The sequence below is a fragment of the Haemorhous mexicanus genome, chromosome 7 (assembly GCF_027477595.1).
Source record: "Haemorhous mexicanus isolate bHaeMex1 chromosome 7, bHaeMex1.pri, whole genome shotgun sequence".
In the NCBI taxonomy this organism is placed as follows: domain Eukaryota; kingdom Metazoa; phylum Chordata; class Aves; order Passeriformes; family Fringillidae; genus Haemorhous; species Haemorhous mexicanus.
In genome coordinates this window covers 18,460,129-18,472,533 of record NC_082347.1, presented here as the reverse complement: position 1 = coordinate 18,472,533, position 12,405 = coordinate 18,460,129, and the positions used below count along the sequence as shown (strand labels likewise).

Sequence of the window (12,405 nt, the reverse complement as noted above, 5' to 3'; positions counted from 1 at the left end):
AGGGAAGGAGGAAGCTTTTGAATTAAGGGAAGTTTGTTAGCTGTGCTTTAGTCCTGAACACTGCCTGATCTTGTTTTCTTACTGACAAGACTGTATTTGAAAGGCAGTTTTGATAAAGTAGGGCTCTTGAAAGATTTAGAATGCCAAGTTTAAAACTGTGTCTGAAAGCAAATACCTTTTTATTATAAAGCACAGCAACACAGAAGACAAGCTACAGCTGAGGATTGTTCACCCTGCACAAATTCTGGAAACATGAGCTTATTAAATGATCAAAAGTGCAACTGTTTATGACAACCACACTGTTACATTCAGCTATCTTCTGTCTTCACAGTGCTCAGCTGGTATCTGTATAGAGAAGAGTTGATGTGATTATTTTTGGTTATGAGATGAGGATCAATCTTGGATAAATCTCTTTTAAAATATGAATCTTTCTACTCTGAAGTGGGGAATTGTCACTTTGATTCACAAAATTATAGAAGGAAGGTCCAATCTGTAATTCTTGAGCAATTTGGCAGTTGTTGCAAGATCCATCTGAATAGTACTTACAAATGTACTGATTTCTGTTTTAAATTCACTGCAATGCTTTACTGGAATATCTTTCACTTTTCCTAGAATACCTCCCTTCCATTGCAGGGAAGTAACTTAGTTGTTAACCTGTTAACTGCCCCTCATAGAAAACTGTTAACTTCAATGGATAACAGAGTTGGTGAGGATGGTATCAGTCATGGTTACCAGATCCATACAACTGCAAGAACCAAAAACCAGCATAAACTCTACTGCTGTCTACTTCAAGCCCACTTCCATCATGTAAGTGCCCTGTAGTGTGCCCAGGTACAGCTGCCTTAAATGAACAACAGCCCAGCACTAACAAAACTGACTTCATAAACATGTCTGTGGATGCTTTTATCTGTCCACAAGTGGTTTATTTTCCACCCAGAGTCTCACCTTGTTAAATGCACTGTAGATATTTAGGCGGAGGATGAAGAGTATAGAGCATTATAAGAAAGTGAGTAGAATAGGTGGCCTTATCCAACTAATTTCTGTTGTGATTTAATTTATTCCGAAAATGTTTTTCCAGGAGCATGTTTTGTGGGAGGGGCTTACATATCAAAGTTGTATTTAGGATATCAAAATGGCAATACCTCCAATTTTGTAAAATTCTAATGCCATCCCTTATTTTGTCACACATGAAGCTAAAGAATCACAGGATCTTAGATCTGGGAAGGACCTTGGGATTACTTAGTCTGTTCTGCCGTTGTAAGGTGAGTTGCTTCCTTTTCTCCCAGCCCTCTCTTTAGTGCTTGTTGAAATCTGATTTTCCAAACTGGACCCGCAATTGGGGTTCTGAGGCCCCCAGTTCTGAGGCCTTGGCTACCTTGAGCTGAATTACTTCACATCTTGAGAGAGAAAATATGGCATACTTAATAATAACATATGTAACCCTTTTTTCAACTTAGGTTATACCTGATGAGATACTGACCATCAAAAGCATCTATAAGTGGAGTTCCTGGAACGGTGGGGATATTCACTGTTGTCTCACTGATCATGTTGAGGAGCGATTTGACTTCTGATTCTAGGTGCTCCACTGTTTTTATTACCTTCTAATGGAAACAAGGGAGACAAATGGAGAAAGGAGGTAGTCAGAGGGTCAAGTGGGAGGAATTACACCAGATGTGTTTGCAGAAATGCAAACCTCATGTTCTGTAATGCCAACAGCTAATTTAATCTGTTATGCGCATTGCAGGTTTAAACATTCCTTGTGTTCTGCTGGCCTCTAGTGGCACCAATTATTAGCACTTGGTTTTGCAAGAGTTCTGTTACAGCACCCCTGTATAAAGAAGAATTTGACTTCTTGGAGCTTTGCATTAGTTTGTTTTTAATTCTTTCTAATTTCTTAGAGAAATGCAATTTATTAAATGCAACAAAAGAATCTGCATGGATGATGAGAGGAGCTGATGAGGTGGAATGATGAGGGCTGGGACTAGGGCAGAAGAGAGGTAGTGTTCCCATTTGAGAACCACAACATGAAGTTTGGGAGCTACCCAGCTGAGAATAGTTAACAGGTATCTTGTGAGTGCTTAAGACACAAGCAGGGGGAAAAAAAAAAATCAAACTTTGCACTTTCCTGGAATCCCCATCGTAAAGCTCATTTAGCTCTTAAGTGTCAGCTGGGGTGAGCAGATATTCCTCTATCAGTCTTGGAGTCACCTGCAGAACGCACATCTACCCTTAAGTCAGTGTGAAACTTTACAAATACAGATTCTGAGATTTTTAGATTAAAGGCACAGTTTAGATTATAAACATTCTAGAAAAGGCTGATATAAAAAATTGTTATTCAGTTTTTTGGATTTCATCAAGATTATATATTTCTGGTGATAATGGCTTTATGGATAGTTATAAACTGTGACATCTGAAAAAATCCAAGCTTTATTCTAGTCCAACCATGTATAGAATAAAGTCAAGAAGGGACACTGCCTAGAAACATCCTTTTTCTTTGGTTAAAAGGATAGAGCAGAGGTCTGGTAAGGTTCAGGAGCCAGTGCAATCCCTCTTACCTCTTCAATAGTATCTAAGCGTTCGTGGAGCATGTGTTCATTACACCAGGTTCCTCTTTCCAGACTTCCAGGTTCCACACTGACAGGATCGGCAGCAGCTGGAAATAGAGACACAGTTAACTGGCCGAGTGTTAATAGCAATCCTTGCCTTTCTGACTTCTGATGTGGTATTTTGCAGGCTATGCAGCATTGTTGATGAACCAAATGTAGGCATTGATCTTCTTTTCCAATAACTACAGCCGTGTCCCAGTACTTGCCTGCACACATCATGTTGGTTGGAGCAAGGCGTTTTTTCTTGCCACAGGTGTTTGTTTTGTGTATGTGTGTTTGTTTTACATGATCTGTTTTCTCCTACATGTGTAGGGTAAGTTTATAGGCTGTGACTGTCTCTCTTAAGTGTAAAATCTAACTGGTGAGAAGATCTGCCTAACACAACAGTTCCTCGTAGACTTTATTCAGAAGGAGCTGGTGCTGTAAAGCTTTGAAGACTAGCTAAGCTTGTCCACTTTCCAAATGGATGCTGATGATCTGTGCCAGATAGTTGTCCCAGACAGTCTGACTTTGCAATGGGAAGGGAAACAATAAAGATTTTTTTACTGCTGTGCACATTTGCTGACTTTGCTATATACAGAGTCACATATTTCTGTCAGTTATCTGTGTTTACCTCTCAGTACTCATGAGCTCTTGCTCTTTGAACTTTTCATTCTGCTGGCTGTGCTCCATGAAAGGTCAGCAGCTGCTGGTGTCCATGCTTTAGTGGAGTGTATTTGCTTTTCATAACTTCTGTGCAGCATTCAGTAGCATTTAAATTTTCAATTGTGTGCAGAGGACTGTAGTGGAATATTTTAAAGTCAGACAAAGTGATAACATATCTTCCTGCGTGTAAAGTTAGTTTTTGCTCTTGTTTCATGCTTGAAGCAGCAGTAACTCATTCTGATAATGAGGAAGCAGCAATAACTCATTCTGTCATGGTTTGTAACAAAGACAAAACTGAGCTTGTGTTACAATGAACAGTAAGACAGACAAGAGCAGTAACTAATTCTGCCTTCAGTGCTGCTGTGCCAGAGCAGTGGTTTGGAACTGCCGCAGTGCTTCTTCTCAAGCCTATGCCAAGATTTCTGGAGTGTAGGTGTCAGGTGATGGCAAACACGTGTCAGTAAGGATCACTGCAGTTTGGAGGCGATGAGAGATGTACTCTGAGCTGGAATGGCATCCTTGGAATTGCTGGGTGGAGGATGGAGATGAGGAGGAGGGATTACAAAGTGACTTGATTTACTCGGTATTATTTAGAGGTTGGTTTGGCAGAGATTTGGTTGGCGGTTTTTCTAGCGCAGTACCAGAAGGTGGTGCTGTTAGAACAGAATCCCGAAGACTATGTCTTCCTGTTTACAGAAGAGTGCTGAAATACAGCAGGTATTTCAACACCGGCTGCTTTGCAACTGCCCTTTTTTTCCCTCTTTGCTGCTAGTGGTGGTGGTTTATGAGTCTTGTTATTGTCTCAGTAGTCAAGTGAACCATGCTATTTCTCAAAATTTTTGCTTCTTTACCTGTCTTTTTTTCATCATGACTGGAACAGTGTGGAGATACTGAAGTTGTGGTGGCTGATTCTCTAGGCAGGTGTTTGTGGATGAGGAGCTTTGATATGATGAATGACTGACAGTTAGTAAGCACATGTATACACACCATGATATGTATGTACAGCCAGTGTAAGGTTGTTGCATCTTACTGTGAGCTTAGCAAAGCACTGCACAGCTTTGTGTGCATCATGTGCACATACAGACAGCTTTGTGTGTACCTATAGAAGGAGGTAAAGGGGCTGCTATGAGACACAGGACTCAGTAGCTCCTGGTTCCTTGGGGTGGTGGGTTCCTCTCCTGAGCCGGAGGGACACAGCTTTCCATTGCTCACAGCGCTTTGCTTTGTTACCAGCTGTAATGGCCATACTGAAGGAGGACCAAGTCCTAGTTTGACAGGGCTGTAAGATATCACTCAGAGCCACTGAATTAGTGCAGTGCCTAAAACTTTGACAAACAGGTCAAGCCTAAGTGTCTCAGGAAGCACCTGACAGCTGATGTTAGCAAGGCTAAGGGTTAGTATAAGCGAAAGTGTGTCTAGTTGTAGACCACACATTTTGGAGCTGGGACCTGTGAGAGGGCTGAGCAAGAAGAAACCCTCTCCAGACTTGCATGTCCATGTCTTGTCAGTGACTTTCACACCAGAACAGAGCTGCTCAGGCTCTTGCAATTGCCCCTTCACCACCACACCAGAACAGGCTATTTCAGCTGCTGCTGGCTGGGCAGTCAGTGTAGATTTCTTTTTTCTGAGTCCCAGCTTGAGGCTTTGGCTTCCCAAAACACTCATTATTATTCTGTTGTTTGGCTTTAGCTTTTAAGCCACAGCTTTATCTCTGGGATGGGCTGTTCACAGGACACATCCGGTCCCTTGTTAATATGGCACATATCTGGGTCACTATGGTCAGGCAATTCAGCCAAAGCAGTAATTTCCATGTGCTCAAAGAGATCACGTGGAATGTTGCTTAGGAGCACTGCCCTCCTCTATTGCAATTGGTGAAAGAAAGGGACACAGTCTGCCTTTGGCACTGACCTTACTCCAGCAGCATCTCTACTTCATATAATAATAACAGTCACCATGTAAAGGAAGTGAAAAGCAGAAGGCTGCAAACTATGTAAGCAAAAGGCTAATGACTTAGGATAGTTCCAGGTACTTGCTTTCTGAAGTTACTGAAGAAACATTTTTTAAATGTAAATTGGAATTTTTACTTGTCTGTGTTTCAAAGCACGTGCACAGAGACAACTTTGGTAGTAAGTTTTGAAGCTAACCACTTTTAAAAGTCAAGTGTTCTTTGTATTCCATATAAATTACATATTTAAAATGTGTGGGTGTTTGCAACTTCTGACAGCTTAGGCAAGTGTGTAGGAGGCATATTTCAATGTCTTAAATATCTAATTTGAAACTTAATAGATTATTTCATGCAGACGCTTGCAACATTTCAATATGGCAAAGAGAACATTACCTTTCAGGTAATGTCTCATCTGCAAATTTCCACCTGATGTTTCTTGCAAGTGAGATATTCAGTTAAATTCTTGCAATCCATTCTATTTGAAATATAGGGGGGTTATTTTTCATCAAGAACCAGAACTCTCATGTTCAAGATAAGAAAACAACTCATGCCTTTTTTGCTCTGATTAAGTCCTCTGTGCTACATTGATGGTGCCCATAAATCTAGGTAGTTCTAATCACCCTGGGCCATGATGCAGGCACCAGCAGGGAAATGGAGCATCTCTGAACTGGTTGTTAATAAGGATCTATTTACTAGAAGAACATGCCTAGAGTTTGAAAGAAGTAGCACGATGGAGAGTAAGATCTATGTATTATGGTCAGCCTGACTGTACAAAACTTGATTTTTTAGCAAGGGAGAGAGAGAGCAATGAAGTAAGAATCAAAACAGCCTTACTAAACAGGTTAAGAGCAGAGGCCTTTGATTAAGACTATCCCTCAGTTAAGCTCTTCTGCCTCCTGTACATTTGATATATTCCCCCAACCCACAAGATGTTGCTTCTCTGTGCTCCCTGATGAAGTTCCCGTCTAGGACTTGTAGGACTGTCAGGGTTCTTTCTATCCAGGTGCTGTTAAATGGTTCATTTTGATCATCCAAGTAGTTGTTAATGGTAAGCATCAGAATAAACCCGAGGCACTGCCTCTCTGCTGTCATTTTCTGTGGTTACTAGGACTGCCAGAACTGAAGTATGTGACCACACAGATCTGGTAGGTCTTTTAAAGTAACCTTCCTAATGACACATTGCTGGTCCAAATGAAGTTACAGGCTTGATCTAGAAATTGCTGGGTTGGGTTCTTTGGTCTGCATTATAGAGGAGGTCAAGGTGAGTGACCACAATGTTTCCCGTTGGTCTTAAAACCTGTAAAATTCTTTGGCCTCGTTCTATGATCAGTGTGGTTTTGAAAGTTGTCTGCAAGGCCTCGTTTGCGCTCAGTAGGGCGGGAGGGATAAAACAAAGCCGGCCACAAGCCAAGTGGGAGACATGGGAGATTGAAACAGGAACCAGATGGCAAACGAGGAAACCTGAAAACGTGATAGAGCAAGGGGAATAAAGGAGAACATGACTAACTCTTCAAGAAAACATGCTGTGCTCTGTGATTTTGTTTGCCCTGCCTTAGGTTTAGTAGTATCATTTTATTCCTAAAGCATGGAGCATAAGGTGGCCAGACAGCCTTTGATGAGAAAAGGAATGGCAGTAGTAATGATTTATGTTCCAACAGGAAAATGCTTTTTAGGGAACGGGTTCCCTTCAAGTTCTTAGCTACTCAGAAGCACATCTTTAAGTTGACATAGAGCATCTTTCTGGCTGTAATCCATAAAACACTAATGCTTAGCTGTGATTTTGACACCTCTGGGTAGTTCTAACCAGGTAGTTCTACCTCTTTTTAGAGTTCAGTCTCTATTTTCTTAAAGATAAGGGTGTTCTTACCTCTAGTGATTGCAATAAAGACTGCAGGAATTGCAATAAATATATAAAATTCCTTAGCAACTTAGACACTGCCATATGCTTCACACTGGAGACAACTGCATGTGTTTGCTTATATTTACATGCAAATATATACATATGCATGTAAATATATACATACACATGTAAATATTTAAATGTACACACACCTTTACTAGGCTCTAGCTTTTATTCCAGAAGGACAAGGCAAATTTCATACAGGGTAAATATGATCTATCAGGCGTAGTATAATAGACAGTAAACTGATAGTATAGGAAGACCTGAAATTTAGGAGTTGTGGGAAGATTGGGGTTTTTTGCATTTTCTTTTTGGTTTGGTTTTTGTTTGAGGTGGTTTTGGGTTTTGTTTGTTTTAATTTCAAGAAGGTACATGAAAGTTTTTAATGCCTGATTAGCGATTAATCTGTAATCTGTACATTCACTTAATACTTCAACTGCTGCCTAAATGTCAAGTCCTGGAAAAGTTTCAAACATAATAAAAAATCCAAGGGATTTCTCTGGTATCTGAGATTTATGATCCTCTGACAAGGCAAATGTCCTGAAATAAGTTTCTTCTATGAAATTAGTTATTTTTTAAATTAATTTTAGAAGCTGAATAACCATATCAAAAAGTCAAGTTCCAAAATTGCACACCTGGTTCATATTCTCTTTATCAAGGTGTAGAATATGCTGCTATGAATATTATTTCAGATCCTACATCAGTTAAGGTTGTACTTGTTTAAATTCTTTTTTACCTGAAAGAGAAGGAGCAAAGGGGGAATCTCATGGGTTGGGGAATCTATTGATGGAGGTGGTTCAGGTACCAGCCCACGAGTTCTCACATCTTTGCCTAGTGTGTCCCATCCACCTGGGTGTGGGACTTGGTGTCACAGTGTGTTCTGGTCTAACCACACATCATTTGTGCTTGTGAAATGTGCAAAACCAGAAATGGGACCTCATAGCAATTCTTCCTGACTAAATAGCACATATTTCTGTGTAAAACTACTTCATTTACAGGCAGCTTTTGCTATTGTGATCCATATAATTCTCATTTCATAAAGGGATCCATCTCTCACTTACCCAGCAGTGAAGACTGAGAGGGAGTGCACAAGACCCAGGATAGTTCATGCTTCCAGTGAGTGGGGTTTTTTTTAAGGCACAGAAAAATCTGGGCCCTTGCCATGGCTATGTGCCAGAAGCAAAATTGCTACTTGAAAAACTACTTTCCTTTTTCTGCCATTTGACCATATCTGTGATTGTAAGAAGCACTTAAGTTTTGTGTATTTTCATTCAAAGGAAGAAGGATAGTAATTAAATGTTCCTGTGAGGGAACTATTGGCTTGGAGAATGTTTTCAGCATGCTGGTCTTTTGAACAAGCAGCAAGAGAATATCCTCTTGCACTTGCTTCTGCAATGGAAAATGACTACAGGGAATTGGACTGATAAGAGGCACAAGCTACGTAATCAGCAGGTATGTTACTCTAATTCATGCTGTATCTTACAATGATGCTTTGGGCTCCAGAAAAGTTTGCCTTCATTATGGATTTATTTTTGGGTGAATGTATCTTTGTTATGGAAACCAAGGCTAAACATTAGGAGGATTATAGGTAGAAGCTGTATAGGACATAGTCTTGTGTAGAGGAGGGGAAGCTGTTTAGGAAGAAGAGGAGCTGTGTCTTAGTATCCATAAAGAAACCAAGTTGTGCAGAATTAGTGAGCTTAAGGCTGGTTTGAAAGTGAAGGATGTGAGATGCATAAATAATGGATGCCACCATCAATTTGAGGATAACCACTGCTATCAGGAGATAAAGAGTTTCTCAGTTTTCTGAGGACATGGCTTTTGGTCTGTGTTTAGTACTAGAAACGATTGTCATGGGGAGTGGGTGAAGTGAGTCTGTGACTTATTAGCTCTGTGACTGTGTAGTTTTCATATGTCTAAGTCATGGCAGTAGAAAGAAGTAAGCAAAATGAAAGAATATAATTTTAGTTTTTTTCCTGAAAATGTAAACAAATCTAAGAACTTGCTTTAAGGTCTGTTTCCTCTTGGCTGACAGTTCATGCAGTCTGCAGCAGCTCAGGAAGTACAATAGTGAGAGAAGGGCAGATAAATACATACATACATACATACATACTAGATCCTGACATTCAGGCTCAGGACTTATATCTGCTTCAGCCAGAGCAGATCAGCTGTGTTTATGAATAGAGCCTCATCCTGCAGGTGAACAATAGGAGTCCTATATTTCTAAACTCCTGATCTTTTGGGGGGAGTTTGATACTAACTTTGCTTTAGACGTGGAAGTTAGATTGTCCACAGAATTGAAATTCCTTTTAACTAAACATAAGAAAGCATTGGCTATTACAGATATATAAAATGTCTTTATAAAAGGCTTACTTCTGTACTGAACCCTGATCTCCAGGCACCTCACAATCTTAAAAACCACAGTTATTTTGGGGTACGCTTTGTTGTCGCAAACTTCATTTCTCCTTCCTTGTTAGAGCTCAAAGGTGGGTTCTGCAAGGACTGCAGTCCTTGAGTTGGAGACAGTGATGCTGGTAGGTTTCTATAAGGACAGAAAATACCTATAATATGGAGTATAGGTTAAACCATTATTAATTAGTTAGTAGAGAAATATGAGTCCAAGTCAGGCCTAAAATAGGATATCTATCATACATTTTTACTGTGGCTTTAATTCTACAAAGCAGTGTTTTAATCTCCTAGAGAAAAAATGCTTCTCTGTGATAATGCAGTTGGTCAATTTGGGGCAGAATCTGAGTCTTCTGAAAGGATTTTTTTTTCCAGTTTCTAGATAATGGTCTAGATTATAGATCTTCCCAGCTTTGATTTTGCATCAGAGGATTCAAAACATCTTGAGAAAAAAATGTTAGTTGAATGAAGAGAAGCATTCATACACTTGATTTACTTTAACTTGTAGTAAACCCAAATGAAACTCCTGCTGTTTGAAAGCAAATGATGCCACAGTGTGGAGCAGCAGTTCCTCCGCTGGAAGCTGTCCCTGGTAGAGCGCTTGGTGTTTGGTGTGCTCGGCCAAGGGCCCGTGTCACGGGGGCAGGTGCTTCTTCACCCTCGAGGTCACCTCTCTGCCACCCATAAACATGGAGCACAATCTTTGCCTTTGGGTGTCTCACCCTTCAGAATGATTTGCCTGGAAACATGTTTAAAAGGGGCAAGTATTGTGCTCCAGGCTACACGGTGCGCTGCATTTGAGCAGCACCCCACAAATTAACCCCGCACGAGCAGCAAAGCACTGTAAACTGTGGCAGGAGCACATGGTTGCATCCGGAAGGGCTCCTGTGCCAGCCTCTCCTGAATGATTTGGAGGCTGAGTTCTTTGAATATGAGATTGTTTATATTAATGGCTGAATTAAAACGTAAATTCTAGTTTGGTGGATTAATTTTTAAGAGGAACCCTTGGGAGTTAGGTTGGGGGATTCTGCAAGGTAATCAAAAGTTATGTTCCCCAACTCAAGTGTAGCAGAGGGAAAGTGGGGATGGCTTTTTAAAGCCTTCAGTCTGGCAGGGTGCTCCCCTGGCCATGACAGATAGAAAATTTCTCATTTTGCATGATGAAAACCATTAATACAGTAAACATGGTTTGCTGACTGAATAGCTGCCACCTGGCATGATACTGGGTGCCAGTCTCCTCTGCAGTTATTATTGTAGTGCTATTCTAATTAACTGAATTTTATCTGAGTTTGCAAATTATTTTAGGTTAAAACTCTACTTTTGTGGGACTAGACAAAGCCATTTTTTATTTTCTTTAATTTCACATTTATTTCAGTGAAGCTTGCAAAACTCACAAGAGGATAGTGAATTCTTGTGGAGTGAAAACAAGTTAGAGTGCTCTTGCTGTTGCATTGATATTTCAGTTCATCACTGAGATAAACATCACAAAGCCAGTTAAGGAGGAGGCAGTCAGGGCAAGGAAGAGTGACTAGAACCTGGGGACAGAAGGGGCTAACAGTTTTTTAGGAAATGTTTTCAATGTAAGAGGATCTTACTACCCTGTCATGAAATGCAGCTATTGTCTTGTCAAGAAAGTAGGACCAGAGGGAAAATAAATCTGAGCCTCAGCTAGCGGAAAAGATGTAGTACAAACAGGCTGGGAAGCCAAGTTTGTGTTTTCACAGGGACTGTAAACCCTTGAACTAGCCAAACTGAATAGCTTTGTCACACTACAATGTGATTACAGGTTATTCAGTGCTAATCTCTTGTTAATGAAAGTAGAATTCAGATGCAGGCTTATCAGGTGTTCTCTGTTTATATTTTGTTCTCCCAAGGCTTTTGGAGAAGTCATTATGTACTTTGAAATCCCAGGAATAAGCAATCCAAAGCAGAAGAAACAAAGTGGTGATTCTGTTACCAGGAAATTTAAAAAGAAGGCTTTGAATAAAGGAGAATCTTTCTCTAATCACCTTGAACTTCAATCTCATTTCCAAATGGATTAGTGTGATATTAATAGGGCTGCCAGATCAGTAATTATGGAAATTCAGAGCACTGTTTGCAGCACCTCAATGTGGTTCTAAATTTCTGAAGGTAGAGTGATTCTATCTCCTGTAACAAGTAAAAAATCTCAAAATCTACCAAAGCAATATGCCTACAGGACAGACTTTAATGTCACAAAAATGGAGTCTTACCTCTTAAATCAGAGAATTTTGACACATACCTGTGTCACCTTCACATAAAATCCACAAAGAAATTAAGCAATTATTTGCCTTCCCCTCCCACCCCATGCAAAGGCTTTGACCATACTGAGATTAAGCCACACTTTCTGCTCTGCAAGTTGAGAGTCACTTACCTAAAGGATCTTGCTCCTGCAGGACTAGAACAAACGCCAGTGCCCAGAGGAAAAGCATGGTTCCAGCCTGCCCGGGCTTTGCCGTGGCTGTGCTGGAGAGCCCCGCAGCCTCCCTCCCCCGCTCCCCGGCTTCCTATCGACTCCTTCTCCAGCCCTTCGTGCTGAGGTTTAGCCAGAGTTAGGCGGAAATATGCCCAGCCTGAGCCAAGATTCTTAAGCTGTTCTCTTCTGCTTCCCTCCTTTTAAAAACACCCTTCCAGCTCCATGCACAGCCCAGCTATCCAGCCAAGCTGGAAGTGGGCCAGGTTCCCCAAAGTTGGTTTTTTTTTTTTTTAGCTTGTATTTATTTACACAGATTACAATGGAATTTGATGAAAAACTTTGGATGCTGTAAATATAGCAAGTGGGGCAAGGCAAGGAAGGGAGAAAGGAGGAGGAAGGGTGCTGGATGTTTCTTTCCCTGTAGAATTTCATCTGGGGCAGGCAAAGCACTGGAAAACACAGTATCTTT

General features: G+C 40.7%; 1 protein-coding gene across 1 annotated transcript; it reads right to left on the bottom strand.

Annotated features, from left to right (window-relative positions):
• Nucleotides 1–160: 160 nt before the first annotated feature.
• Nucleotides 161–12,098, bottom strand: PLAC9 (placenta associated 9). The gene is made up of 4 exons (XM_059851272.1): nucleotides 11,895–12,098; nucleotides 2,556–2,653; nucleotides 1,481–1,601; nucleotides 161–345 (listed from the first exon to the last, which is right to left on the bottom strand). Exons 1-4 carry the CDS (start codon nucleotides 11,950–11,952, stop codon nucleotides 335–337), a joined length of 288 nt encoding a protein of 95 aa, XP_059707255.1. The 5' UTR covers nucleotides 11,953–12,098; the 3' UTR covers nucleotides 161–334.
• Nucleotides 12,099–12,405: the final 307 nt, after the last annotated feature.

Excerpts from the sequence above, each read along its gene's own strand:
- PLAC9 (XM_059851272.1), bottom strand. The coding sequence starts at position 11,952 with ATGCTTTTCCTCTGGGCACTGGCGTTTGTTCTAGTCCTGCAGGAGCAA. Across the intron at positions 2,654-11,894 it reads GCAGGAGCAAGATCCTTTAG|CTGCTGCCGATCCTGTCAGT; the intron begins GTAAGTGACTCT and ends CTCTATTTCCAG. Across the intron at positions 1,602-2,555 it reads GCTTAGATACTATTGAAGAG|AAGGTAATAAAAACAGTGGA; the intron begins GTAAGAGGGATT and ends TGTTTCCATTAG.